General features: G+C 41.6%; 1 protein-coding gene across 4 annotated transcripts; it reads left to right on the top strand.

Moving 5' to 3' along the window:
• The first annotated feature begins 2,451 nt into the window (after positions 1–2,451).
• On the top strand, positions 2,452–26,949 carry ppp1r13bb (protein phosphatase 1, regulatory subunit 13Bb). Of its 4 annotated transcripts, none has more exons than XM_046373076.1 (19): positions 2,452–2,860; positions 3,120–3,292; positions 9,419–9,566; positions 10,578–10,697; positions 11,627–11,697; positions 16,186–16,287; positions 17,465–17,639; positions 17,751–17,950; positions 18,078–18,218; positions 18,560–18,752; positions 19,276–19,404; positions 21,393–21,526; positions 21,709–22,159; positions 22,681–23,468; positions 23,552–23,689; positions 23,782–23,915; positions 24,017–24,183; positions 24,422–24,621; positions 25,171–26,949. In XM_046373076.1, exons 2-19 carry the CDS (start codon positions 3,284–3,286, stop codon positions 25,210–25,212), a joined length of 3,342 nt encoding a protein of 1,113 aa, XP_046229032.1. In that variant the 5' UTR covers positions 2,452–2,860; positions 3,120–3,283; the 3' UTR covers positions 25,213–26,949. The 4 variants fall into 4 exon arrangements, with proteins under 4 accessions (XP_046229032.1, XP_046229031.1, XP_046229030.1 ...); XM_046373075.1 differs by having other exon boundaries at positions 17,754–17,950; positions 18,078–18,242; XM_046373074.1 differs by having other exon boundaries at positions 2,453–2,860; positions 18,078–18,242.
• Positions 26,950–27,841: the final 892 nt, after the last annotated feature.

Genomic DNA, 27,841 nt, shown 5'->3' on the forward strand with positions numbered 1-27,841 from the left:
ATTTTGAACAACATTACACTGTTTATTTGTTGTATATACACTTTTTATATTGCTATGTTGCTATCTTTAACATATTTTGCATAGCTTATTGTGTGTATTGCCGCTGCTGCACTGTAATTTCCCAGCCTGGGATGTCTATCTATCTATCTATCTATCTAATATATTTAAACTTTTGAGTTCTTTGAAATTTATCACATGTCAGGTAATTTTCATAACACTGCAACTTTTTAAATAACAGATACAGACACTGTGCATAAAATTTAAAAAATTATGTAATTAAGTAGCATTTTAAATTTGATTTTTAATCTAATTATAACAATAATAACTATTATTAATAATATTATAATAATTGTTATTATTTCATGAGCGCTAAAATGTTTTATATGTTTAGATATGTATATGTATGTATATGTAAAAGCACTTTTTATCACAATGGTTATAAATATTTTTATTTACAATATTTTGAATGCTGTACAAGTTCCTTGTTCTGCTCTGTTGCAGGTAGACAAAGTGCTTTCTCAGCTGAAGACTCGCGGCAAAGTCAAATGAAGTGATTCAAGTCTGACGGCACTGCAGTCTGCTTTAATGTTGACACTGATATCTATTGTCATTCTGCCTCACTAAGAACAATTTAAAAACTGTTTTCCATCTGAATTAACATGTCTTTGTTAATGAGATGTAATAATGTATTTTTCTACATGTTGCTTGTTTATTCAGTTGTGGGGAAAAGTGGAAAAAAAGCCTCTTGTTGGGTGGAGGCTGTTCATCCTTTTTTCAGGCTTATTTATTCATTTCATCCTAGTCCTGTCAAATGTCATAATATGCAATTGAAGCATCAGTGAGGAAAGAGTTACAGCTTTTAGGATATATGTTTTTTATTTAAATAGAAACATTGAAGACTAACTTGAATGTTACAGTCTGAAAAATCTCATGTTAGAAATAATTAAATTGTACTTTTAAGTCATTATTTATTGGGAAGGACTTTGTACATTAACATTTACTTGTTTGCTGTGTATATGAAGTGAATGATTGAAACAGCTCCTTATTGATCTTTGATTTGATTTGATGAATATCTGATTATCACCTATGAATACAGATGATTCAGTGTATATTTTTGTTCTAAAAACATGATAATGAGAAACACTTGATTTCAGTTTAAGTTTAACTTGCAACTTGGACAACAGTCAGTGCTTTTATTTATTGTCTTATACACTCAAGTAAGGTAAGCCTCTTGGTTGTAGACGTAGTGTTACTTTGGAATAATCTTCAAAAACCTTGCTGGTGTTGACTCACTGAGACAACGACATTAAGTTCTATTTTGTTTTGCACAAACAATAGTAATACTAATTTAAGTTCATTTATTTTGATTTCTCGTGGAACTGTGACCACATGCAATCTGATCTATTTTACCCCGAGTCAAACTTCCTGCGCATTATCTGTGGTGCAACTCATGTCACAAGATGTCTGAGAAAAATGTTGAATCATCAGCTTGTTCATTAAATGTCCCACTTATTACTGAAGACAAAAGGAAGATTATATAGGAATATGCATCATATCAGTGTAAAATGTAAAACAAAACGTGAAGTTGGAAAATGATGTTAACACAAGTCTTCCAGATACGCCCTCAGGATCAGGTAATAAATCAGGACCAACCATTTTGTGGGGCCCGTGGAGTTCTGGGGCCCCTTTGGGAGTTCTCACTTTTGCGGGCTGCCAATCTAGCTTTGGCTTTAGTTCATTTTTCTACTTAGTTTTAGCCTTTCAACCTTTAGATTCTCTCTTAATAAATCCACTTGAATGAACAACGAGTTTCAGATAAGTATGTGTGATTTGCTCGTTCTTTATTCCAGCGCTTCTCATAATGGAGTCCGCGACCCGCAGAGGTCCCTCAGGGGGAATAATTTATTTTCATTATTTCCAGCCACATTAGTACAGTGACAGAATGTATGACTATGTTGGTCACGATTTTCATACACTTTCTCTGCTAAACCTCTAAAAGCAAAATTGGGGGACTCTAAATGGGGATTTGTGGTCTAATGTGCGTCAGTTTAGGGGTCCTTGACGCGAAAAGCTTTTAGAAGCACTATTTTATCTTGAAGAGAAGCTTTCAAATTTCAAACCTGTTATTCTCGTCGTAGCCTTCCTGGCACTCACCTGCCGGGTGAAATACAATTGCAGAAGGAAGTGACTGCATTAATTACGTACAGTACCCGTAAATACACGGTCAATTGCTATGCGTCCGATAATGGATTCAGGGCATATCTGCGATGTCATACTCAAACGGGTGTTGCTATTACCAATACGTTGACAGATGCTAAATTGCCTTTAATATGTTAAGTCTTCTGTTTTATTTCGGACAAATCCATGCAGCTGGACAGAGCTGAACTCATACCAGTGGATGATAAACTGGTATCCTGGCTAGTGACGCTGGATTCATTCCATTCTACGTAGACGTGACGCCCTGGCTGCTGTGGTGTAGCCCCGCCCCTCCCACCGTCAACAACTGGATTCCAGCTATTTGTATTTTCGTCAGCTAGCATTGCTAGCCCGCTAACGGTGATTCATTGCGTTCGCTGAAAAACGACTCAGCCAAACTGAATGGACATTTGCTTATATTTATTTGATTCAAACACACTCCATCGATAGCTTGGGCCGATGTGCAGCCAACGCCAACTAGAGGACCAACGAGAGTGGAGAGATCGCCTTGTATACCGTCCTTTAGCCACCTCTTAAACCAGCTAACACAGCTAACACTTTACGTTAGCTGGCTGGCTGACAGCTGATTCGGTTAGCTACGTGCCTTCTAACAGCAGCGTAGCTCGGACTTAATCCCTCAAACAATGAATTGTCTCTGACACTGGTGAGTGTAATTAATATGTCATGACTTAGTAATACTATTACTTTTGCATGTCATTTGTTTTGACTCGCTTTAGCACTGCTTTGCGGGCTAACCGACTGGCTAACCATCAGCTTGTTTGTAGCAGCAGCTGCACAGAGCCACGCCTGGGCCATTTAAATTAACGTTTGCGGCTGATAACACGAGGTGCTGTTTTGGGTGTCAAAACCGTCCAATGCACATTTTATAACATTTAAATGAATTTCACTGTTATGGTTTACAGAGAGGACTGAGGCCCAGTTGGTTGTCACATTGGAGTAACCAGAGCCCATAACTAGCGAGGTGGGTCTTGGTTGACTCTACGGTGGTGCCGTCGAAGATAAAGTGGGTGAGTCGTAAATCAACTTGCCGATGCACCCCTGGTTTTGACCTGCCAGAGCTGCCAATATGATGCCGGTAAGTGCACACGACCCCTGCTCAGCTAGCATAAATATTGTAATTTATTCTTGCAAGATCAGTGTCCTCCCAACAAGTGCCTTGAATGTCCAGTTATGCACAAAATGCAACCTGTTTGCGCGGTGGAAATCATCATGCTCTGTGGCATATGGGGTTCTTCATTCACATGTAGAAGCCATATGGCTCCTCAGCTCTGAAATATAGTAGAAGGTTAAGGTGAAGAGCACATTTTGATTTTCTGACACACAAATTGAAAAGTTCAACCAAGATTGCTACCTGTTCATTTGTCTTTCCCACTGTCACTCAGCTAATCTAGAAGTGACATCAGTTCCTAGAAATTCTTTACCTAGAAAAGTCTTCACACACTACGGCTTTATCTTTTGCACAGTATCTTTACAGCCTGAGTCAATAGCTGCAGGACTTACATTCTTCTTCTTGATGGTTAGTCCATGTTAGCAAATATGTGCAGTATTGAACAAGTAGAGTTGTACTTCACACAGTCTGCTCTCTCTATAATAACAATGAATCTGTCTTTAATAATGTTGTAACAAAGTAATTGATTAATCAGAAGTTATTTGGTACATGTTAAATCAAGAACTATCTTCGTTCTGTTGTTTGGTGTTATTGTTCAAGATGCTGTGTGTTGCAAAGAATAGAATACCTGAATGACTACTCTATTGGAGTTGTGCTTTGTTAGGATCTCTTTTGTTATCTTTAATGCTGAGAACGCAGAGATGGATTGTGGGAGAAGTCATTGCAGCCCTTTTGGCCTTCAGGGGAGGAAACATGAACTCTGATGCAGGATAAGTTTACAGTAGGTTCAGTAAATTGTCATTATAGGTGGAGAGGATTCAGTCTTGTCTGGTCATCTTTCTAAGTGATTGCGCATTGGTTGGAAAAGCCTCGTCACAGTAACATTGTGGTTGTTTCTTCAAATAGCTTTACAACACAACTTCAGAGAGGTTTGTAAGCATTCGGAAAGAGTGAGGAGTAACAGAGAAGTAACTCCGTCTTTGAATTGACTGCGACGGTAGCCTCCGTGGACGTTTGTACCCTCTGGCACCAACAGGCTATCAGAGTCAAAAAGCCAGTCGAGCAGAGAGGCAGCCCTGCACTTGGGTCTCGCGTGACTCCAGCAGCCAATGAGACCATGGCAGATCTAGGTCTGTGTGGCTGCGTCGACTAATGCTCTGTTGTTAAGGGGAACTTTTGAGCTGAGTAGATTGTCAAGTGGCATTAATCTCGCACAGTGGAGCTGGGCAGAGCGTGACTTACAGGAAATGTAAACATGGCATCATATTGTCACTTTTACCATTTTTGGAGTTGTGCTGGTTTAAAATCACATCAGTCAAGCCATCACAGTTATATCATAAAGCAGTTAAAAATAAAATATCTTAAGTTTAATGGACGTGACTGTTAGTATTAGCCCTTAACTCACTGTGAACAGATGAAAATAGTAATTTATTGATTTATTTAACAGCTCCCACCTGTTTAAGTCTGTTATATCTCTTTTCTGACTGGTTGAAGAAGTATGCATTATTAATTAGACTTTCTTAATGCCTTCCTCTAATGCACTTTGGTTAGCTTTCAATCAAAGGGATACATCCTTTTTTTTTTTTTCAAATAGCAAGCTGAATCTCATAGGGATCTGATTCACCCCCCTGCCTCTGTCCAGAGTTGTATTTTCTCTTAGTGAAAAACAAATACATTTCCTGATTAAAAAATATAAAATATCAAAGGAGTTTTAGCTTGATGCCTTTTAGACACATAAGCTTTACAAGATAAGTATGTAATATTAAAGCCAGCGTAGTTAAAACTTGGGTTATCCAGCTTAATAACATGCTCTGTTTGAAGGAATCTTGTGTGCACCAGTTTACAAGTGCACAGCTAAAGAAAAGATGTTTACATTTTTACATCTTGCTCATGTTATGCATGTATAATACATAGCAGCATTATTTTTTTCCCAGTTTTCGGACACCCTCACTAGTCGGTTGTTCCAGTTTAATTCACATCATTTGTCACATCATTGCCTCATCTTTCCTCCACATGGTTCAGTGCCATTTTAGCCAGATGGGCAGATTTGCCTGCATGAAATGTCTGGATAACACAAATTTTTCTATTAGTCAAGAATATCAAAGGCTACCTTTTTGTGTCCCAGTGAATAGTTGTCTTGGATTAAGCCAAAGAAAATCATGCCTCACACTGTTCATAGTGTTTATTTATCTACTTGTTTCATACATTTGGGCTTGTGTTTGGTTATTTTACTGTTCCATGTTTTTTTGACAAACTGTGAGCAGATAAGTTTGAGAAGTAAATTCCTCCTTGTTTTATTGCAATGTATAAAATCTGTGGTATTTGTGGAAAGTATTTTCATGAAAAAAACAGGTTTTCAGTTAAAGTTTGTCCTCTTGGGATGAATTTCTGCTAAATATTTTCTTCTTCATTGTGGGTACTTGTTTGTGAGTAAATGAGTGGCAGGATTTGTGAGAAGAAATGACTGGTTGAGTCATCCTACTGGAGATCAGGCCGGCCAAGCATTCCTCTTTTTTTTTTTTCTCAGAAGTGAAGTGATAAATGCCTTTATCTCCAGATGATGCCCACTCTGTCATTCTCTCTGTTTATAGTCATGTACAGCCATCATGCAGTATAAGGAAGATTCCTTTCTTGCCTCTTCATGATATTTCCCTGATCCGTTTGCCAGTTACAGCTGTGAGCCTGTGGCCAAACTATTCTCGTTAGTAGGGAGTTGTTGGTGTTGCAGCCACTGGCACAACTTCTCTTTCCAATAGAAGGGACTTGTCTGCACCATCCTCCACCCAAAATGCTAGAACTGTCTCTCTCTCTCTTTCTCTTTCTCTGTGGCTCACTCTCTCCTCCTCCCTCCCTGAATTACACACACAGCAAGTGTGTTTTTTCCTCCCGAGTCTCCTCTGCAGCACTTTTCCAATGCATGCACCGCTGTCTCTTTCAGAGGTCTTCTCGGGATGGCATAACAATTAAGTCTCATGTCTGCAAAAGCAGCAGCGCTATGATGAAGAGGTTTGTGACTATAGTATTACGCGGCCTTGTTAGCCTCTCCAAGGAAAACCCCATTTGGGCAAAGGAGCATCACCGTCCACCAAAGAAGGAAATCAGGAGGAAACGCAGGGCGGTCAAAAGAGCCAAGACCATGGGCAGACGCAACTTAGTGAGGGCGGTTGGTATTTCTCCAGTGGTCAGTCACCTGGATCACTGTTTTCTATGCTGTTGCTCTCTGAATATGTAGACATGATTTGGTAGTTTCTACCTAAGGGGAGGTATATTTCCGAATATTTGGCAATCGCTTTCATTGTAGGCATGTAGATTATGATACAGTTTTATTTATTACTGCAATATTTCATTATATTTTCAAACATATTGTTTATTTATCGTGAACTCTCTTGTAAAAGATAAATGTAAATAAGAATGCACAATATTCCTACCATATTAAATTCACATAATGGCATATAGTCTTCTGTATTCAAACTAATATTGTTGGCCTCACTGAGCTGCTTTTTTGTCCACTATTTTACTCCCTGTACTGTGTTGTATCTTATTATGCAGCTGCTAGTGTTGTAAATGTCCTGTAGGGATTAGCAAAGTAATTATCTATCAGTAAAATGAGAACATAACTGGTCTTCAGCTTACTTACACTTTTTGCACCTTCTTTCACATTATTGCTCTTGCACATCAGGACACAACAAAGACATCCATTACTAGTCTATGGTCCTGATAGCATGTAATTACAAATGGAGGGCATAGATGGATTTATAAAAAGAATCCCCTCTGCTTCAGTGTTTTATCATATATGGTGTCTGAATATGCCAATATATGAGCTTTTTGGGCTCACAATCAGCTGAAGCTGCAGAGGCTCCCAAGCACAAATGACCATATTGTTTCAGTTAGGCTGCCGCGGAAAATATCAGTGAATCACACAGTTGCATCATTACAAAGGATGAGTCACTTTGTCTCGCAGTAGGTCCCTGAGTAACAATGTATAGGTAGCTCAGTTACTAAAATTAGATGTTATATGACACTGGCATGCGCTGACAATTACTGAATTACTGCTTTCACCCTGGGGCCACAAGTTATGCCTCAGTGAAACTTTATTGTATGTAGCATTTGAGTAGCAGCTGAATTATGCTGGTGTTAAATACCTGAATTGCAGCTGATGCATGTAATTGTAAACTGTATAGTGCTTCTGATGTAGTCTTTGTAGGAGTTTTTTGTTCATTGTTCAAATTTTTCATTGATTTATTTTATTATTGTAGAGTCTGATTGGACATTGTGAGCCACACAGGTTGGTCCAGACAGCCCTTTAAAAGTTTAAAGATTTTTTGTTTGTTTTTTTTCCCTTGATGGCTTTAATCCTCCCTGTTCAGTCAGTGATGCGTGTTGGACAGCAAATTACTCAAATATAAGGAAGCCAGCTTTCCCTTTCGTACTCTGTTTACTACCTGAACCTGCACCAAACTCACGTGAGGGTCATGATAAACCCCGTCTTTTCAAACACGGCTTTTTACTTAGTTTTGAACATCCAACAGCCGAAGCTTCAATGTTTTGGCTGTTGCAATGACATCGAAATCAGTATTGGAAGGAAGGAGATGTGGTGTTGGCTGCCACTCTATGTCAAAGCTTTGAATATTTGCAGCTAATTCTCACTAAAAGCTTCTAAGCCCCAGAAAATGGTATTCAGGACAGCCTGACATCCTTGGCTAACTCTTGGCTTTAGTATTGATATATTCTGTGTCACAGTCATGCAGTCCTGTTTTTCTGTAGTGACACAAAAAATGAGGGCTGTCACATGAAACAGGAAGGCACGCCTCAACCCCCCAGAGTGCTTTGTACCACACATACAATAAAAATCTGCCTCCCGTCACGGAAGGAATAACATTTCATGTACATCTGCTGCAACACTGAGTACACATGGGTTCATATTAATCTATTTGCTTGTTCACATCTCACAGAAACTGGATTACAAGAGCAAAGAAGTGAGAGTTTATTTGGGCTGGTCTAAACAAGGTGGATGGGAAACATTATCACATTAATGAAACTGAATATCCAGCGGTCAGAGTTTCATTGCATAACTTTCAGTGATCATTCACTGTGTTTATAGAGGACATTTTCCACTGCCCCCCTCATCTGTATTTTGCCTCTATTGGACCCAGATGTTGATTAGTAATAAAAATTTTATCACAGGATCCACATGCTTGTTTACCAAGTATGTAACCCAGGGAATCAATTCATTGCAATGACTGAATCTTTTTAGATATGTTTTTATCAGCTTGTGCTATCTGGATTTAGGATTTGTATGTGTGTGTGTGTGTGTAATTTTCAGATTTAAGGGTATGTCTTCTGATTAGTCCAAAGGTAGTATATACATTGCAGCCACTTTGACTCGTCACCGTGCTAGTTGGCTGTGGATGTTTGGACAGGTAGTCTGATAGCTGCAGGTACAAGGGAGCTCTTGCAGACATCTGAACTTAGATTTTCAGGTGCTCAAAGATGCTGCCTTTGTGTTCTTTTAAGTTTGTTTTAGTCCTCATCCTATTGGTATCTATTGCCTACAGGCTATTAAATTTAGTAGCTCACTTTGGGGGGGAGTTGAAGATAGAAGTGCAGTTTCCATTCATTTCCTCAACATGTTCCAAAAGTTGTTTGTTGAGGAAGTGTGTGATCTCTGCTTTTACTTTTATGTGAGTACAGACAGAAGCATGTGGAGGCTTGTGTTGCTATGCTCCACATCCCAGCTTGAACTGTAAATCTTCAGCTCTTATGGCAGGCCCTAATCATAGTAAACAGAAATGTGGCAGGCACAGGCAGGCATGAGTTCACCAGCAACTCAAACCAACAGCTGCCACTGGTGGACAGCAGGCTATCATGTCGGCACACCGAGCTTTGTACAAAGCCAAGTGGGCCAAGCTTCATTATCAGTCACATCTTTTCTCATTTTTTGTATATATTAATTAACTTCATATTTCACACACGTTCACATAACAACATTCTGCCTTTATGAACTTCCACTGCGTTTTGCCTGTCAGTGTGATCATTGAGGTTCTTCTCTCTCCTGTGTCAGTCTACTCCTGACTGCTTTTATTCCTCTTTCAGATGATACTGACGGTGTACCTCAGCGATGGGGAACAGGCTGTGACTGAGGTGCCCATCACTCCTGAGACGACGTGCCGGGATGTCGTCGAGTTCTGCAAAGAGCCCGGCGAGAGTGGCTGCCACCTGGCTGAAGTCTGGAGAGGCAACGGTAAGAGCTGGTTGAAACTATGCTCCTTTTGATGGAGAGTAAGAGCCTCGATCTCTGTGCCCTATCATGTTAAAGAAGAGTAACAAGTGCGGGGTGTCACTAGCAATGCTTCACTGACATGTACAAGTATTTAATATTATGAAGCGGCAGCCTTTAATCTTCCTCATTAATGTAAAAACAAACACTTTATAGAATAACGCACTGAAGACCTTGCGTGAAAAAGTGGAAGAAAGACCATGGAGGATCCGTAAATATGGCAAAAGTTTCACACCCTCAAAGAGAAGCAGGGCATGTCTTTAGCACAAATACGTGTTCCCATTTCCATCAGCTATTATATGACTGGAATAAGTAACTTAAAGTACAGATTTGTGGATCAGAATAGGGTGTGTGCTGCCACAGTCCACTGCACTGTCAGAGCAGATTCCTCTCGGTCTAAGAGATTTGCTCCCATCACCACGGCCGTGCTGGCATATCCAGTGTTATCAGCATTTTTTGCTGAGGGGCCACTCCCATGTCGAAAACAACATCCCAGTCAAAGGCTTTATTAACCCACGTTATGCAATCCTGTTCGGCTGGTGCCTGACAATTCAGCTGTCTGCCCCCGAAACCTCCTAAAACCTCCCTGTCTTTGTCTCTGTCTCTGTGTTTGTTTCTCCCTCTCTTTGTGCACAGTGTGCTGTCCTCTTGAAATGCAATTAAGTTTTTGTATACATTCATCAGTCTCAGTATTCCCAGGTTTCTTATGGATTTCGGCACTTGATTTAATTCAGAAAATCTCCATGCTGCCGAGATTTTCAGTCTTCTTGTATGATGTTAACTACTTGGTTGTTACTTTGTTTTTGTCCTTGTGTTAACCCAAGACTACTGGCTGCTGGTTGTAATGTCATATTTAACAGATACGAAATTGGTTTCTTGTCAAGGAAGCTGGAAAACTGAACGAAATTAGTTGCTTCCATGAGATATACAATTGTGAATAATCAAACGGGGGGCTGTTTCCTTAATTGTCTCTAGAGCGAGCGATTCCCTTCGAACACATGATGTACGAACATCTGCAGAAATGGGGGCCTCGTAAACAAGAAGTCAAGTTTTTCCTCCGGCATGAAGACTCACCAACTGAGAGCAGTGATCAAGGTGTGTGTTGTCACATTCTCTTCTGTCTGGACGGTTTTCTGCCCTTTGTCTCTACCTGAAGGAGCCTGGAGGGTGGAGTTGAGAGTTGTCAGGGAATTCCTGACACCTGCTCTGCCTGGCTGCTCAGCTATGGATGGTGTCAGTTGAGGTTTATCTCTCTCTCTCTATCCCTTTGCTATCTGAAGACTTTTAGATTTGTGTTTTTTCTTTATTGTTTTTGCTGCACCTGCAAGCATTTGCATGCTACATTTTACCTTCACTCGTGCACCTCAATTGATGCTTGATGGGCCATATCAAGAATAAATCACTACTCCATTTTCTTTCTCTCTCTCACACAAACACAAACACACACTGCATTAACATTCATCTGTTCGGATTTGTGTTTGGAGTATGGCCACATAAAAAGCCGTTTGTAAAATGCACACAAATTTAAAGTCAGTCAGTGAATCATGACTCATTAATTCCACTGGGATTTTATTGAAGTCGGTATGCATGTGTAGACCTGTACAGGAAGTACTCACAAAGTTAACAGGTGGCAGAGAAATAAACTCCTTGTGATATAATCCTGATCTGATTCATATTTGATATGTTTTTGGAACTTGACTAAAAAGTGTTTTTTAACAGCCATTAAGATACCTGCTGATTTTCAGAAGCATAGCACAAGTTTTCTTTCTTTTCCTGTGAAGTTTTAAATCATTTACTCTCATCTCTCCATCAAGCCTTTCTTATAAAAAAAAGAGCTCAAGTTAGGTGACTTTAGTCAGCAGTGTCAGTGTCCCAGTTCTTAAATCCTCTGTCATGTGGAGTCATGTCACTATTCCTGAGGATGGCTGTAGCCTCTGAATCTGCAGTTGTGTGTGTGTGTGTGCGTACACACTCGTGTTTCTGTCCCTCCTGTGTTTCTGATGGCGACTTTTTCTTTTTTGCAGGGAGTCAGCAGTCTCAGGATCAGACAAGCCGCAGAAGTGGAAACACTGGAGAGAAGCACAATGAGAATGGGGTTAGACTTAATTAACATTATCTAAATGATTTTAAAGTAGAGATGTACTGGCAATGACTTAAATGCTATTTTAATAACTGTAATTTTGTGCCTTCTTTCACTGATATATAAGGGCGATAATGAAACTTTTATTCAAGTGTCTGTCACAAAGTCACACAAATCCCTGAGTTACATGTAGAGGAGAACCCTACAGAGAGTACAGTTACACAGGCATATTTAAAGATAACTAAATTCAATCTTGCCGGAGCAGATGGGGGTGGTGGTGGTGGTGGTGGTGGTGGGGTGATCAATGGCTGTGTCTCTTTCGTGGGTCAAGCTATGCTGATGACAAACAGCCCAACTGGCAAAACTCTATGAACAACAGCACTGTACTGCACTTTAGGTCACCATGGAACTGTAGTGATATAGTGAACTATTTTTAGTGCCCACCTACACAGACGTACAATTCATATTAACCAGATCCATACAATTTCCGTTCAACTGCAGTGGTACACGTTGCGAAGATGCTTCAAAGTGGTTTTCTGGTACCAACAAGCATGTATTCAGAGTGGTCAGTTCTCTTTTGAACTATTTAAGGATTCTGATATCAAGCCATTGTTTCAGAAGAACATCACATCCCTTTGTGTTGCAAGACTGTTACATATCCACACACTCCCACCATTTCCCTGTCAGGCGACCCAACGCTATGCATGCTGAATGTTAGGAAATGTGTGTGTGTGTGTGTGTGTGTGTGTGTGTGCCAGGAGATGTGAATGACTCCGATAAGAGCAGCCTCTGGCGTGGCATCCTTTCTCTCTCCGACCGTCTGTCCCAGATTTCACAATAGGAAAGTGTTGCGATCAAGGAATCATAACTAATTCAACCTCAAGGGTGGAGGGAAGAATCCAGCACAGCAGGAGGTGGAGGGGTTGTGGTATTTGTTTTCAAAAAATGGTTGTGGTATAAGAGCCCCCAGAAGCTATTCCTTTTGTTATCCTGAAAATCTACCACTTTTGATTCTGTTTGTGTTGAGGGAGCATCACAAGGCTACATATAATTTTATGGAATTAGAAATCAGTTATTGCTTGACTCTCCAAGACAACAGTCTCCGTGTAAAAACTACCAGCATCGTGTTACTAAAACCCACGCCATGGCGTGATAAATAACTGAAAACAGCTATTTATCATGGCTGAAAGAGGAAAACGTGATAAGTTACACGGCTGGCTCCACTTAACCTCCCAAGTGTTGAGGCTCATTTGTGTCCGAGTTTCTTCCTGATATCTGATTTAGAGGATTATTTCAGTCAGGCTGTTGGATGATATAACAGGCCCTAAGAGGATCATTGCTTTGGCTTTTCCATGGGCTGCTGCCCAAACCCGAGGGGCTTTCTCTCCACCAAGCAGAGCTGATCATCCTCTTGAGAGGGACTCTGCCCCATAAAGAGCAGAGGTGCCTCAAGGGAACTCTATAGTGATCACATGCATTTTTTATGTCACAATGTTGGCTTATTGGCAGGATTGAAATATTTCATTTAATTTTGCTGAGAGCTGGGACAGTTTAATCAACAAAACAGATGAATTGTCAACTGTTAATTGATTAATCGCTTTAGTGATTTGTTTCAAGCAAAAATACCAAATATTCCCTGTGGTTCCAGCTTCTCAAATGTGATGATTTTGTTGCATTTCTTTGTCATTTGTGAGTGTTGACTGAATTGTCGTAACCGCAGAAAGTCAGTTCTTTCAAATGTTTTGCTACTCAGAACATTATTTCATTAGTGATAGTCATGAATAACTTGGTTCTTCTATTCTGAAATGCAATCCTTATGATCCTTTCAATGATATGATAATATATCATTTTAGCCATATCCATGCCTTGCTCTCCATTTCAGAGCTGTATAAATCTCAACAATTGTTGGAGGGAGTAATGGAGTCTCCCAGGAGGACGACATCCCTCATCAGTGAGGCTGAGGCTGCCCTCGCTTCCTTCCTCGTCTGCTCAGTCGGGTGTTTCTCCACCTCCCTCTTCATCACTGTCTGAGGGTGTGTGTGTCTGTTTGTCCCTTGGGTGAATTGCCATTGATGCAGTGTTGCCGGAGTGCATTTGAGCGTGGCTGTATGTGCGACAGTGACTTCCCCCGCTCTCCCCATCTCGATCTCGCTTGAGTCACCTACACGCCCGTCCCCCCCCCCACCCCCAGTCTTCCCACACAGTTTTATATCTAAAGGCTTTAACAGATGCCAGGTAGAAAAACACACATCCGAGTCACACGAGCAGAGCTGCAAGTGCAGTGTCCGTGCTGACTGTCTTCAGAGAAGAGATGATATGTGACATGTTGCTTCACTTCACAATATCATAAAAGTCAAATTATTCCCGAAGAGAAACAAGTTTTATTCAGACAAGATGAGTCACAAAAATGTCTGCCTCTTCTAATCAAGTAGAAGCAGTTCATCCAGTGTTTTTGTCTTTTGCATGTCATGTTCATTTCTCCTGGGCTTTTTGTTATGTCTCCAGCTTTGTACACGCACATTTAGGATCAAGCAAACTGTACAGCCTACACTTAGCATAAATCGTAGACCTAAACTAATATATTCCGATTTTTCACATCGTCGTCCTTTCTATGCCTCTCGCTAACCTCTACATGTTTGTAAGAGTGCTGCATGAAAACAAAAAGAAAACTCCATGACATTTCCTGCATCATCTCTTCCCTCTTTGAACACACTTCCTAAAGGCAAAGTCGAGGAGTGCTTGAGCGTTCCAGTACTGCTTGTACTTCAGAGGACTGTATTCACCGCTCACTCGGTATGCTCTTTCACTGAGGAGCAGTCAGCCAGCGTGTTGACTGTAGGAGCTGCTTAGAGGAATTCAGACGTTTGTTTTGGGGAAAAACAGAATTTTATGTCATATCCCGTCTTCCTCTATTCTGTGAGTTCTCGAACAGTGCATGTGCTGATTTCTGGCTCCACATGTTTATGGAAGTGAACTGTTTTCTCTCTTGCTATAGTTACAGCAATTGTTGAGGTTATTTTGCCAAGTCAAAAAAGGCAAACATTTCTGTGGGTGACTGGTAGATGTCGCGGCGTTTCTTTCTCTGCTGTGTTAACAAACCTGGTTGAACTTTAAAGGGGAATGCCACTGGTCTTATACATCATCTTTTATCTGTTTACAAGAAAAATAATGTGTGGAATATAAAAGACAGTGTTGCTGCAATTGGTGGTGAGTCCAATGATGTTGTAGGAGTAAAGAGGAATTTCAGTATTTCTTAAATTGGGTCTATTATTTGCATATTTTGTGTAAATGACGCATACCAAAAGTACTGGAACTGGTTCAGTAGTTTGCTGTGACATCATTCTTTGGGGCAACTCTGAGCATCAGAGTTATGTCCACTGAAAGTGTTGTTAGTGTCTTACAAAATTATTGAAATGATGAAGAATTAAAGAGTAAAATACTTTTTCTTTAACCAGAAACACAAGTCTCACGTCAAATGAGTTGTTGTAGTTCAGCTCATCTACGTTGTCGAAATTAGCTAAATCTCCAGCTATGACTTTGGAAGTTTTTGCTGGCATTTCATCTAGATAAACTCCAGACTCTCGCTCTGTCTTTGACACATTTCCACCTTAGTTTTTCTGCAAAACTCATTTCTTGTGAGATTTGACTAGCTAACGCATTGTCCTCAGAGGCTCACTGACTGAGTCTCCTTATAATTAATGCCCCATCATAATGATGTTTGGAGTCTTGTTGTGGTGGGAGGAGAGCTCAACTCTCACTGCTGTTAAGTCTGCTGCTGTTTGACCCTCTGGCTGCTGAAGTCAGACATCTTTTAAAAACATTTCTACAAATGGCTTTCGGCGTAACTTGTTTCATTGTACTTGTTTCTTTTTCATTTTTTTCTTATGCCATGTTTTTAGCTTATGTAACTTTTTCTATGCTGGTTGTGTCTCTCTGCACTTACTGAATTGCATGTATGTCTTAAAAGTGCTGTTATATCAAACATTTAGCTGAGTATTGACAATGTACATGATGTAAAGATACCCAGAGATAGATAACACAGCACAGGCTCTCACAGTTGGGTTCTCCAAACTACAATTTAGATGTAATTACTCATAATTTTAGCTTTTACTCAGGACTGCTAGATGTTGTTTTGATGCTGTTTTGGTTGGAGGAAGAGTCATGTATCCTTGTAAGTGTGTCATCGTACTCATAGCAGATCCCATATGGCAAAAAAACTTATCAAATAAATAAATGATGGGTCACGAAAACAGCTTTTAGTGTGATAAGGCTTATTACACAACGCTGTATTTAAATTCGTTTTCTCATCATGAATGAAAACTTTCAATGGTGTTTAATGGAAGAGAAGGTCCCAGCACCAACACACACATCCTTACTGTTTAGCTATTCCTTATGTTTCATCAATCTCGTCTATGTGGGTGGCTCTTGTACCATTTCAGTAGTCGTCATCATCAAGACCACACTGCTGTGTTGACCAGTTCTCGTGTGTATGTGTGGGTTTAGGTGGGGAATCAGCGTGTGGAGCTCACGCTGTCAGAGCTGCAGGAGATGGCCACACGGCAGCAGCAGCAGATCGAGGCTCAGCAGCAGATGCTCGTTGCGAAGGTAAACATCCTGTCTTCATTCTTCATCTCCCTACGAATTGTTCCCCCATCAATATTTTAATTGTCTTTCAAAGTGGCATGCAGCAGTAATTTTGCATTCACGGATGATTGAACTGTTCTAAGTTAGTCCTGGGGAACGCTCACAGAGGTTCACTGCAAGCTGCAGTACCTTCCTTCCTTTCCAGCTGTAATGGATAAAACTTTAGCTGTTTGTTGCTTCAGCATTATGTCTGATGCTGTGTCATGTAGCCTGATTGGCCAGTGGTTCAAATAGTAAGGAGAATATTGGCTGCTGTTGCACTACTTTCATCCAAAGAGTCCCATCCTGACTTGAAACAGGGGCGAACTGTTATGTAACAAATGAGACAGGAGGCATTCTGAATCACAGCGCCAGTGCTGTCCACTGTGTCAGAATTCATAGTTCAGTCTTGCACGAAAATGTACATAGTGTTTCCTCAAGCATGTAAATTATTCATGATTTTCAGCACAAAGGATTGTACCTTTCTCAGGTCAGGTACTTCTCTACAGAACTTATGAAAAGTAAATTTGATTTTGATCTTGGAATCGAAATAATAAGAGTTTCGTGTCAAACCTCCACATAGCCAGTCTAACTCTTCAGTCTCACTGGCTTTTCAGCACACTAACTGAGTTTACCACCGTGCTCATGGTGTGCCCATCAGTCATGCAGGACCAAGCCCATTGCAGACCTGCAGATTGAAAGACAATTTCTTGTCTTTGTTATGGCATCTGAAAAGTAGGCACCACTCAAAGCCCTGCAGTCATTTGGAAACCGGTCCTGTCATTTCGTATTTTGAACCTTAACTGGAGCAGTTCTCAGTTGGGCATAAAGATGAAGTCATCTGACCCTTTCTTCATCCTTCAGACAGTCTTGACGTAGCGTAGCATTTCATTTAGTGCATACAGTAGAAAGATTTAGCCTAGTTTTAGGGTATGTCTGCCACTGAGATAGCCATGGTGCCTTGCTGGTTTTATATCCATGCATGTGCTTTGAGTTTAGACTCGAAACATAAGTTTGAAATAGATAAAATAAGACTTAAGTAATTCTGTCCAAGCTGTACCAGGTAGCACAGAGACTTTCTGCCCCGTTGGATGCAGTTTCTCATTATGTATTTGCCTGTTGCCCTACAAAAAGTCTTTCTCTGTCTCGTCCATTGAAGGAGCAACGATTGCGTTACCTGAAGCAGCAGGAGCGGCGTCAGCAGCAAACTGTTTCAGAGAGCGAGAAGCTGCAGAGGCTGAAGGATCGCGTGGAGAGCCAGGAGGCAAAGCTCAAGAAGATTCGGGCAATGAGAGGCCAGGTGGATTACAGCAAGGTCATCAATGGCAACCTATGTATGTATACTTTTGACACAGTCAGTTTTTTTGTGCAACATGCAGCAATATTCTCACAGTACATGTAGATTAATAATGATCTGATGTGATTCCTCCGTTTCTGGCATCCAGCAGCAGAGATCGAGCAAGTTACCAGCTTGTTCCAAGAGAAGCAGGCTGAGCTCCAGTCTGCAGTGCTGAGGGTGGAGCAGCTCAGCCTGCAGCTGGAGGACCTGAGGAGGGGAAAGCTCAACGGCCTACAGACTGCCCTGGGTGGCCAAGTAACCGGCACCGCAGCCCTCGAGCTCCGTAAACTCTACCAGGAGCTTCAGGTACCACGCAAATATGTGCAACATTTAGTGAATGCTTTTGGTTCCACTATGTTGACCACAGTGATTTCGGTATGTGTCATGCTAGTCAGTCTGTATGTGCGTTTGCTTCTGCACTTATCATCCACAGATCCGGAACAAGCTGAACCAGGATCAAAACAGCAAGCTGCAGCAACAAAAGGAGCTTCTTAACAAACGCAACATGGAAGTGACGCTCATGGACAAGCGCATCAGCGAGCTGCGGGAACGTCTTTACAAGAAAAAAGCTGAGGCACGTCAAAAAGAGAACCTTCCTGTAAGACTAAGAGCGCATAACACACCTCCTCATGACGATTCTTTTTGTCCAGACACACCAGATGCTCAGTATAAAGTGAAATATAAAATTCTTTTAACTTTTCAAGTCTTGGTGGAAACTTGCAGACAAAAGTGTTTCTCACATCCCCTTGGGGGCTCCGTAAAATATCTGCAGCGGGGAAACTGTTTGCTGTAGGAAATAATTTCTGATGACCTCGAAACTCCTTGTGAAATAGAGCAAGTATTGATATGAGCTCGGGTGTTTTCCCTGTCAACCTGTCTAACATTGGAAACTTCTCCGACTGCTTCCTCTTACAGCTGAACAGAGCAAACGGGCCTCCTTCTCCACAACCAGCTCCTGGTACTCTTGGCCGTGTCGCCGCGGTTGGGCCATACATCCAAGTCCCCGTACCGGGACGACAGGAAGGTGGCTACACCATACCACCTGATCCGCTGAAGCCTCAGACTCTGGGCGTTAATAACCAAGCCAACCATGGCCGCACCAAATCAGGTTGGTTGAAACCCATAAAATTTGTGGTATGGATTTTCTCCCAACATGGAAAACACAAAAATTTAAGCACAGATATAGTGGTGTGTACCAGGTGATTAGGTTAAGTTTATCGAAAATTGAAGTAAATTTCTTCTTTTTTTCCATTCCGTAAGAAAACTGGAACAAAGAAGAGTAGAATAGCTGACAGACTTTCAGAGTAGCTTGGATGTATGCACTCCCAGGGGCAGAAGTTTTACACCACTGCACATTTAACACATCTTGCATGAAAAGCTTGTGAGTGTAATTCCCTCCTGGGGCTCCACTGTTACTGTTTCCTTCCTACCTGACTTCTCAGTTAATTCTCCACCTGGGCTTGATCTCTGTAATTTTTCCCCTTCCTCTCTAACCTCATTTTCTCTTTGTGTTGTGTATATTGTGATTCCCTTCCTTTCTCTCCTTCTCTCTCATGTATCTATGCTGTCACGTCTTTGTAATGTCTCTGTTTCACTGGGTGTGGGGTTGGGGGCAACTCTTCTTGGGGCAGACGGTGTGCGAAAGCCTCCCGGCCCTTGGAAAGTGTCTGATTTAGACATCGTTGTGGACCCAGTACCCCCGTCCCTTCCAGAATCACACCCGGGCACCGGAGCCTCCACTGGCTCTGACGGCACGTCCCGTGAGTGCACAGTGCTGCATAAGCAGAGGGGTGGCACTTCCTGAACCTTCTCTCTCAACCGTAGCACAGGATCCTCAGCATGCACTGCAGTTTTTCCTCCATTCAGCATCCTTATTTTTGAAATATTGTTTAATTGGCCAGGAATTTAAGATGGTTAAAACCGTGTTCTGCCTTGTTACCCCTTGAGCCCAGCTGCATTTTCATGCTCCACAAAACTTCTCCATCAGACAAATGAAAGCTAAGATGCACAGCAGGGGAATCTGAGGGAGGAATGTGAGATCGCTTACTGATGGAAGCATTCTTGCATTCTTGTTGATCTGAATGGGGGAGAGAACATGTGCCTGTGTGTTTTCTCTGTGGATTGGCTGGTGACATCAAAGTAGTTTTGGTCCCATCTTGAAACGCTTTCCTGCACTCTTAATCATCATCAGTCGACATCCTGTCTCATATGAGGAAAGCGTCACAGACAAAGCGCTGCTGCTCCTGTGTGTGTTTGCACACTTCTGAGAAGGTTCATTGAGTTGAGTGCCTCATTAATTTCCACATACAAAGCAGCCCAAAATATTTGGGTTTTATTTTAATTTCATAACATTCCAAGACTGCCTAACATTAACCTTCAGATCATGTTTTCAACCAAGCTGTGAGATTGACTTTTTAGTTGTCAAACACTTAACATGCACAAGAGAGCTAACTTGTACATGTTAAAATGCCATTGGATTCACTTAGCACGTGTCTCTCCTGATAATCTGTGAAAACTACTGGCTGTATATAATGATGAACGACATGACAGTTCCCCAGAAGTGAAGCCAAAATATCTAGGTTGCCCCCTGGTGGATGGCGACAGTATAGGTCATAAACTCCCTCCTTTCCTGGTCAGCAGATGAGACTTGGACCAAACTAAAAACTCAAAGTACACTTCAAATAATTTTTTCCCAAAGATGTTTTCCCAAGACGTGTCTTCCGTCTTTATATACAGTCTCTGATACAGATCAGAGCGTTTACTTTCTGATGTTGTTACTCTTATTCTAGTCTTATTACTGAATTAATTTCTTGAAAGTCTACATTTAAACATATTTCAAAGGAAAAAAATTGACAGCTGTTTGTTGACTTTTAAAGTTACCGTAGGTGTTAAGTAGCCTTTTGCAGCTTTATTTATTGTCACTTTGTAAAAACAAATTCCTGTGATATTATCACAGCTATTGCTGTTGTTTTGTTGTGTCTTCCTTTTTCCATTCTCTCTCTCTTTTCACCCTATCCTTTCTGTCTAAGGGCACATTTTTTTATCTTGCACATTTTATAATTATCATTTTAGTCTTGGGGACAAACAGGACTGACATCAGTGGCAGTACTGTCTGTGAATCCCTGAATCTTCTACTAAATCACAATTTAGTTACTCTTTGCCAATGGTAACTAAATTACAGCATTATTGATTAGACAAAAGTACACAGTAGCAAAATACTGATGCGGATATATTCATTGCCATTATTGCTGTGAAGTGAAGGCTCAGGATTTTTGTCCTATTGATCAACAAAAACAATTTCCTTATGCAAGAAATAAACTAGTGTTGTGATGGGGCAGATGTGTCTGGCCACATGGACCTTCAACAGAGAATGGAAATTTGGAGAAAGTGCCTCCCTAAAAGTCAGGAATTTGTGATTTTGTGAATGTTTCTTAATGGTGTCTGATTAATAGGATAGGCTTCTCAAAATCCTGAGCCCTCCATTTAATTACCAATCCTAGATGAAAATGGTACACGTGTCCTGTGTGTATAAAATGTGTTGTTGAAATACCATCACAATATATATAATATTCACTAATATTATAATGTTATTTGTTTAATCACACAAAGTGGCACATTTCAAATTAAACAATCTGAAAATAGTACCATTTGGACTTAACTCTGGTGGACATGAAGAGTTGTAAAAGATGGTGGCATTGGGTCCGTTTCCTCTTTGCAGCACACTTACTGTGTCCTATTTGTGCCCTAGCTAATGATACTGGTTGGCCTACTGTAGGCAAGACCAGCACATCTCTAAAGCCTCCTGAGAGACGAGACTCAGGGACTGATATCCAGGGCAAAAGCCCTCCCTCAGGCTCCCCCATCACTCCAAGTGCAGAAAAGGTTAGTCCTGTGTTTTATGATACCTATTTAAGGTATGCAAGTGTGTCCATTGTTTTTTGTAGCCGTTACCCTACTGTCACATCCATAATAAAAACTGAGAATTTTAAAATCAGGTCTGATCTCTGTACAAAATGCTGTTTTTAATGGTGGATGTTTACATGTTACTTCATGCTTCTTCATAGGTGCTAGATTCCAAAATGGCTGCATCCTCCCCTGCCATATCCAAGCCGCAACCGCCCCCCTATGGCTCCCACCTTACCTCTGCAAACTCTGCCAGCTCCTTGGAGCGCCGCAAGGATGCACCTCCTCCTCGCCCACTCCCGAATCCGCCAGCTCCTGCTTGGCCTCGAGTCCCGCCCGCCACAGGCTCATCCTCCCAGCAGATCCAGCAGAGAATCTCAGTGCCACCAAGTCCCACTTTCCAGCCTAATGCACCGCTTTTCCCCCCGGGGCTGAATGAGCGACTTGACCCCCCACCAGCTGTGGCAGTGCGCCCCTTCATTCCAGACAGAGGATCACGGCCTCAGTCACCCCGAAAGGGCCCACCTACCATGAACTCCAGCTCCATCTATCACATGTACCTCCAACAGGCAGCGCCAAAGAGCCAGCCACTCAAGCCGGCTCTCAAAGCAGGTAAGAGCTGGGTGTGAAGAGATGGCCCAGTATGTGAGACCTTAATGTAAAATTCCAATCGAGAGAATGAGTCTTCATGATTGTGTAGTTCGTCTCTTTCATTATTGCTGCCGCTTAATAGATCCAGTTTTGTCTTCATATATAAATTTGAATAAAATAGATGTTTGGCCCATGAAAATTTTATAATAGGTACAGCGCATAGGCATCTTCAGTTATGTCAGTGGCTACATGAAAGTAGCCATTAGCCAGATTGGTAGTCTAAAATGGAATTAAAAAGCTGAATATTTTTTGTGGTTAACAAAAAGGAGTTGAAGAGATTTGACTCATGTCAAGAAGTGATGCCGAACATTAGCTTATTGCAGCCTCAGATATGAGAATATTACACAGTTTTCTTCTGATTTCTGTCATTGTAAATTAAATACCTCTATCTTCTGGACTGTAAAAAAATTGTTTTAATTTTATAAAAATCACCATACCATGTCCTCCAGTACGCTAACACATAACTGTCTGTTTGTCTGTAGTGTATGGGAAGCCTGTTCTCCCTGCCAGCTCGACACCACCTTCCCCCTTGCCTTTTGTCCAAGGGGGAGGGGCCTTCCCATTGCTCCAAGGCCAGCCCAGTGGTGAGGACACTTTTGACGGAGAATTTGAAGATCACGAGTGCTTTCAGCACCCAGAGCCCTTAGCGCCTCCGCCCAGTGTGGAGAACATCCCACGACCGCTCAGCCCTACAAAGCTAACTCCTATGGTACACTCCCCGCTGCGCTACCAAAGTGATGCAGATCTTGAGGTGCTCCGTAAAAAGCTGGCCAACGCTCCAAGACCACTCAAGAAGCGCAGCTCAATCACAGAACCGGAAGGCCCCAGTGGACCCAACATCCAGAAACTGCTCTACCAGAGATTCAACACTCTAGCAGGAGGCATTGAGGGAAATGGAGTCAGTGGGTCAGGAGGTGGAAACACTACAGGTAATGGAACACCATTTTATCAGCCAGCTAATCCTCCTGGATATCTGGGAAGCGACTCCGTGGCTGATACAGACAATGGCAACCTCCCCTCCGAGACGCTGCTACCCCCACCTCCAGGGGGTGAGGAGCCGGGCTCTGAGGCTTCACCTCCATCTACTGATGCCAATGACAACGAGCCGCTGCCCTTGCCACCAGAGGGTCTGGGAGAACCCGCTGAAGCCGAGGAACCAGAGGAAGACGACAACAACAATAATGTGGGAGGCTCTGAGGCGTCACTGCCCAGCCCTGCGACAGAGGTCACCACCCCAGAAGAGAGCGGCACAGCAGTCTCACAGCCCCTGGTGAGAGACACATATAGACACTGCACTTAAAGAGTCACATTTTCCACAAATAAAGCTGCAACTTATCCATTTTATCGCTACAGGAGAAGCGAACAAACCTGAAGAAGCCAAACTCTGAGCGCACAGGCCACGGCTTCAGGGTGAAGTTCAACCCTCTGGCCCTCTTGCTTGATGCCTCATTGGAGGGAGAGTTTGACCTCGTCCAAAGGATCATCTATGAGGTATGTTGTGACTGTGAGAGTATGCTTTAATTTATTCATGTAAGCATGTAGAATAAGCATCCATGTTTGCATCTGGGTCCTTCTTTTTCCAGGTCGAGAATCCCAGCACTCCCAATGATGAGGGCATCACACCCCTACACAATGCAGTGTGTGCAGGACATCACCACATAGTCAAGTTCTTGCTGGATTTTGGTGTAAATGTGAATGCTGCAGACAGTGATGGATGGTGAGATGATCACACAGATTTGACTTTGCACAAGCTGATGTCGCATCCACTCATATTTATATACTTGTGTTTGTCTTCCTGTTTTTTGTCTGCTGGAGCAGGACTCCGCTTCACTGCGCCGCCTCCTGCAACAGTGTGCATCTCTGCAAGCTGTTGGTTGAGTCAGGGGCCGCCATTTTTGCCAGCACAATAAGTGACGTGGAGACTGCTGCAGATAAATGTGAGGAAATGGAGGAGGGCTACATCCAGTGCTCCCAGTTTCTATACGGTGAGAAACAACACACCGGTCAGTGCAAAAATTTGATTCTCTAGGGGCCTGTTCACTTAAAAATTAAAATTTTGTCGTTGTTCCTCCTGCTCTGTCAGTCTAAATTTCACTGCGGTTTGTGCAAATGCGTAGCAAATCAGCCCTGGTGTTGAATGCTAACTTGCTCTACTGTAAGTGATATTAATTTGATCAAATAGATTTGTAATGCTGACAGTTCATTTCGGACTCTCTTATGCAGGCGTTCAAGAGAAGTTGGGTGTAATGAACAAGGGGACCGTGTACGCTCTGTGGGATTACAAAGCTCAGAACCCGGACGAGCTGGCGTTCAGCGAGGGGGACGCCATCACAATTCTACGACGACAGGACGACAGTGAGACAGAGTGGTGGTGGGCACGGCTTGAAGACAACGAGGGTTACGTGCCCCGCAACCTGCTAGGAGTAAAACTTTTTATCTTACTTCATTTTATTGATTGAGCGATTGATTTTCACTGTCATTGAGTCTAGAGCTGGAATGAAAAGTATTCGATGGACATAATACTTTTGACGTTAACAGGTTAATTTGTGCTTTTAGCAGCAGGCTGAAAAACAGTGTTTCACTCTGAAAGGTTTTAATTGTTTAATGTCTGAGAAAATAATCAGCAGATTAATCAAGGTTGAAATAATTCTTTCTTGTGGTCCTAAATGACAGCATGACAGGCTACTTGACTTTTTGACCTTGTGCATGCAGTGATTGGCTGGTTACATTTCTGCTTAATTGATATCATGAATATATATTTGATCTGGAAAGACTTATAATATTCAAACATCAGTGAATGTACTTTTTTTGTCCAACTGAATTCTTGGAGTATGAATGGTTAAGATGAGAAATTGAAAAGAAAAATGCATAATACATAACTGAACCAGTGATGTCGGTGACAAAGTACGTATTGACAAACATGAGCGAGTCATTAGTCCTGTTAAACGTTTGTCCTCTTTCTGTTTGTGCAGCTCTATCCAAGGATCAAGCCTCGTCAGCGCTCCCTGGCGTAATGTGTCACGCCGTTGACCTCTGGCCAGCAGCTGGACAAAACCAAGAGCAGAGAACAAAGGAGCCTGGTGCTCTGTCTTCTCCCTGTGGCCATAGCCTCCCTCAGACTTTTCACAAAATCCTTTTCCTCTGAAGCAGTGGGCACTGAACTCTGACACACACATATTAACATCCGCACACACATAGACACACACACACACATAATGACACACAAGCGCTCCAACTGTGAAAATCTCTTGAAACCACTCCATCCTGATGCCCCACCCCCACCACACACACACACACACACACACACACACACACACCTTTCATCCTGTTGCTCTGTCGTTGCCCCAACCTTTTTGATTTTATCCCAATTCAGTGTCAGCTCTGTATCAGACATCAACCTGGAGAATAAAACACTAATCCTTGTCTCAGTATTTTTTGCAGTGTTCACACTTCTTCAGCCGTAATATGTTTTATGGTGGCACTGATTTACATGACACTATACTGTATGATGACTGGAAAATCATCTCTAATGGTGAGAAGTTGCTGATTTTTGTCAGTGAAATGTAATTTGAGCTGTAAGACATTACATGTTTTTTTGTATTATGCTAATTTGCCCCCTCGCACGAAAAAAAAACAACTCTTTAATGCAGAAAAATGTGCTCCGTGTTTGATTTTGGAGTAGTCTAACCACCAAAGATGAGTATAGATTTAACTCCCTGAGAGAGAGTCTGAGAGATAATCAGTTTATTTGCTGTTAATGAGCGATAATGATTGACAGCTTCTAGAAGTTGATTTAAAAGTTCTTCCAGATACTCTCCTGCTGCAGAAAATGGATTTAAGAGTGGAAGGCAGAAAACGTAATTTGTCAGTATCAAGTACCCAGGCCAGTCAGTATCAGTCTAACTTATTAATGTAAAGATGAATATGGGTTGACAGCTCACACATTGTCATGAGTGGCATTTCATGAACATCCTTTCAAGACGTGTGTTTCCATTCAGTGTCATCTGTGCAGAATGTGGATGCAGGACTGCTGTGTGGGATGTGTGACAAGAGCATCAATAAACTTTAACCACCTACCAATTATAAGTGAGGCTTCAGACAATAAACCTTGGAATTTCAAGATGTATCGATGTATCAGAGTTTGTATTTTGATTATCCCTAACAATGAACTGCTTGCTTGCTGCCAAAGATGGTGAAATTGGTAACAAAGCATTTTACTCTACCAGAAAAGACTGACAAATTGACCAACTGCATTACGTGCGGTACAACCTACATACTGTAGGTTGTGTGCAAAGATCACAAACATAAAAGATCTCCAAAAAAGAGCTGTTGTTTTTTTTTTAAAAAAAAAAAATAGTTAAAAATGCCTGTATTTTCATGGCATGGTTGTGACTTAAAACAAACTCCAACATGTCCCTGACGAAGCGAGCGAGAACGAGCTCCACAGAGGCACAAAGATGTCCGTTATCAATGATGTGATTGTGTCAGTTTTGCGATTTTCTTAAACATTTACATTGTGTCTGCTGTTTTTAGTCCAGGCATTCATGATCAGTTGGACCTCACTTTAGAGATCCGCCTGATGAGATTTTTTGCTTTTGTTACGATTAAACATGAAAACACGACAAGAAGCAGGATCTCTACATATGAAAACTCAAATACATTAACTATATTATTAATGGTATCCAGACTCTGCACATCAAAAAAAAAAAAAAACAGCCCTGAAATCATCACCCAGATCATCTTATCTTAAACTTTGTTTACCCCACTAGACAAAGTTAACACCCAATGTTAATAACCTAGTTTTTATACAAGCTGCTGCACAGGTCTCTAGTCATCAAATGTTGCAGTTATTTTTCTGTGCCTGTGACAAACTCCACTTGAAATGCTTAATCTCAGGACCAACATGGTGCTGCTGACACTGTTCCACCACTAAACTAGTGATTATATTTCTGTTTCAAGTCTCAGCAAACATCACCTCCATTGGCACAGCGAACCAAACAAGAGAGAAGACGGTCCAAAAGACGAAGACAAACGTTATCAGCCATGGGTGTAATTGACTGGTCTAGCGAAGAGACGGTTATTGTGCGTGAGATGTAAATGTTAAGATTCAGATTTCATATCTTCTTCGGACAATCCTAAATTTGAACAGTTTTCCTCCATCTGTCCCCTTTCAGGTTTACACCAATATACATGTTATCTGTCACATTACTCAACATCTGCAGTCCACCAGCTTATTCTGAACCTCGAGTGACTGAGAGTTATGCCAAGTATGCTTCACAACGGCCGAGCTTTGTCATGGCTGAACCTGTACATAATGTGAGGAGATGTGTTACTTGTCTGTTTGCTGTATGGACAACTGGGCTTTCTGTATAGACACTGTACTCACATATTCAGTTCTGTAATTGTTGACAATAAAACAGGAGTGCTGACCTGATGAAAGTCTTTCTGTGTCATATCAGAAAACTAAAAGTAAATTCAAAACACCAGGTGGCAGTCTCGATTCTCCTGTGTGTCCAGCACATATAGTGAACTGACAATAAAAATCTTTGAATCTTCTCTTTTTCTGTACTGACATCACCATGAGACATGCCCATCCATGCTTGATTAATTTCAGGGCTTACTGAGAAGCTGCTGTAACTTAAA

The sequence above is a fragment of the Scatophagus argus genome, chromosome 19 (genome assembly GCF_020382885.2).
Source record: "Scatophagus argus isolate fScaArg1 chromosome 19, fScaArg1.pri, whole genome shotgun sequence".
NCBI classification, from domain to species: domain Eukaryota; kingdom Metazoa; phylum Chordata; class Actinopteri; family Scatophagidae; genus Scatophagus; species Scatophagus argus.

Excerpts from the sequence above, each read along its gene's own strand:
- ppp1r13bb (XM_046373074.1), top strand. Across the intron at positions 10,698-11,626 it reads AACTGAGAGCAGTGATCAAG|GGAGTCAGCAGTCTCAGGAT; the intron begins GTGTGTGTTGTC and ends TCTTTTTTGCAG. Across the intron at positions 18,753-19,275 it reads CCATGGCCGCACCAAATCAG|ACGGTGTGCGAAAGCCTCCC; the intron begins GTTGGTTGAAAC and ends TTCTTGGGGCAG.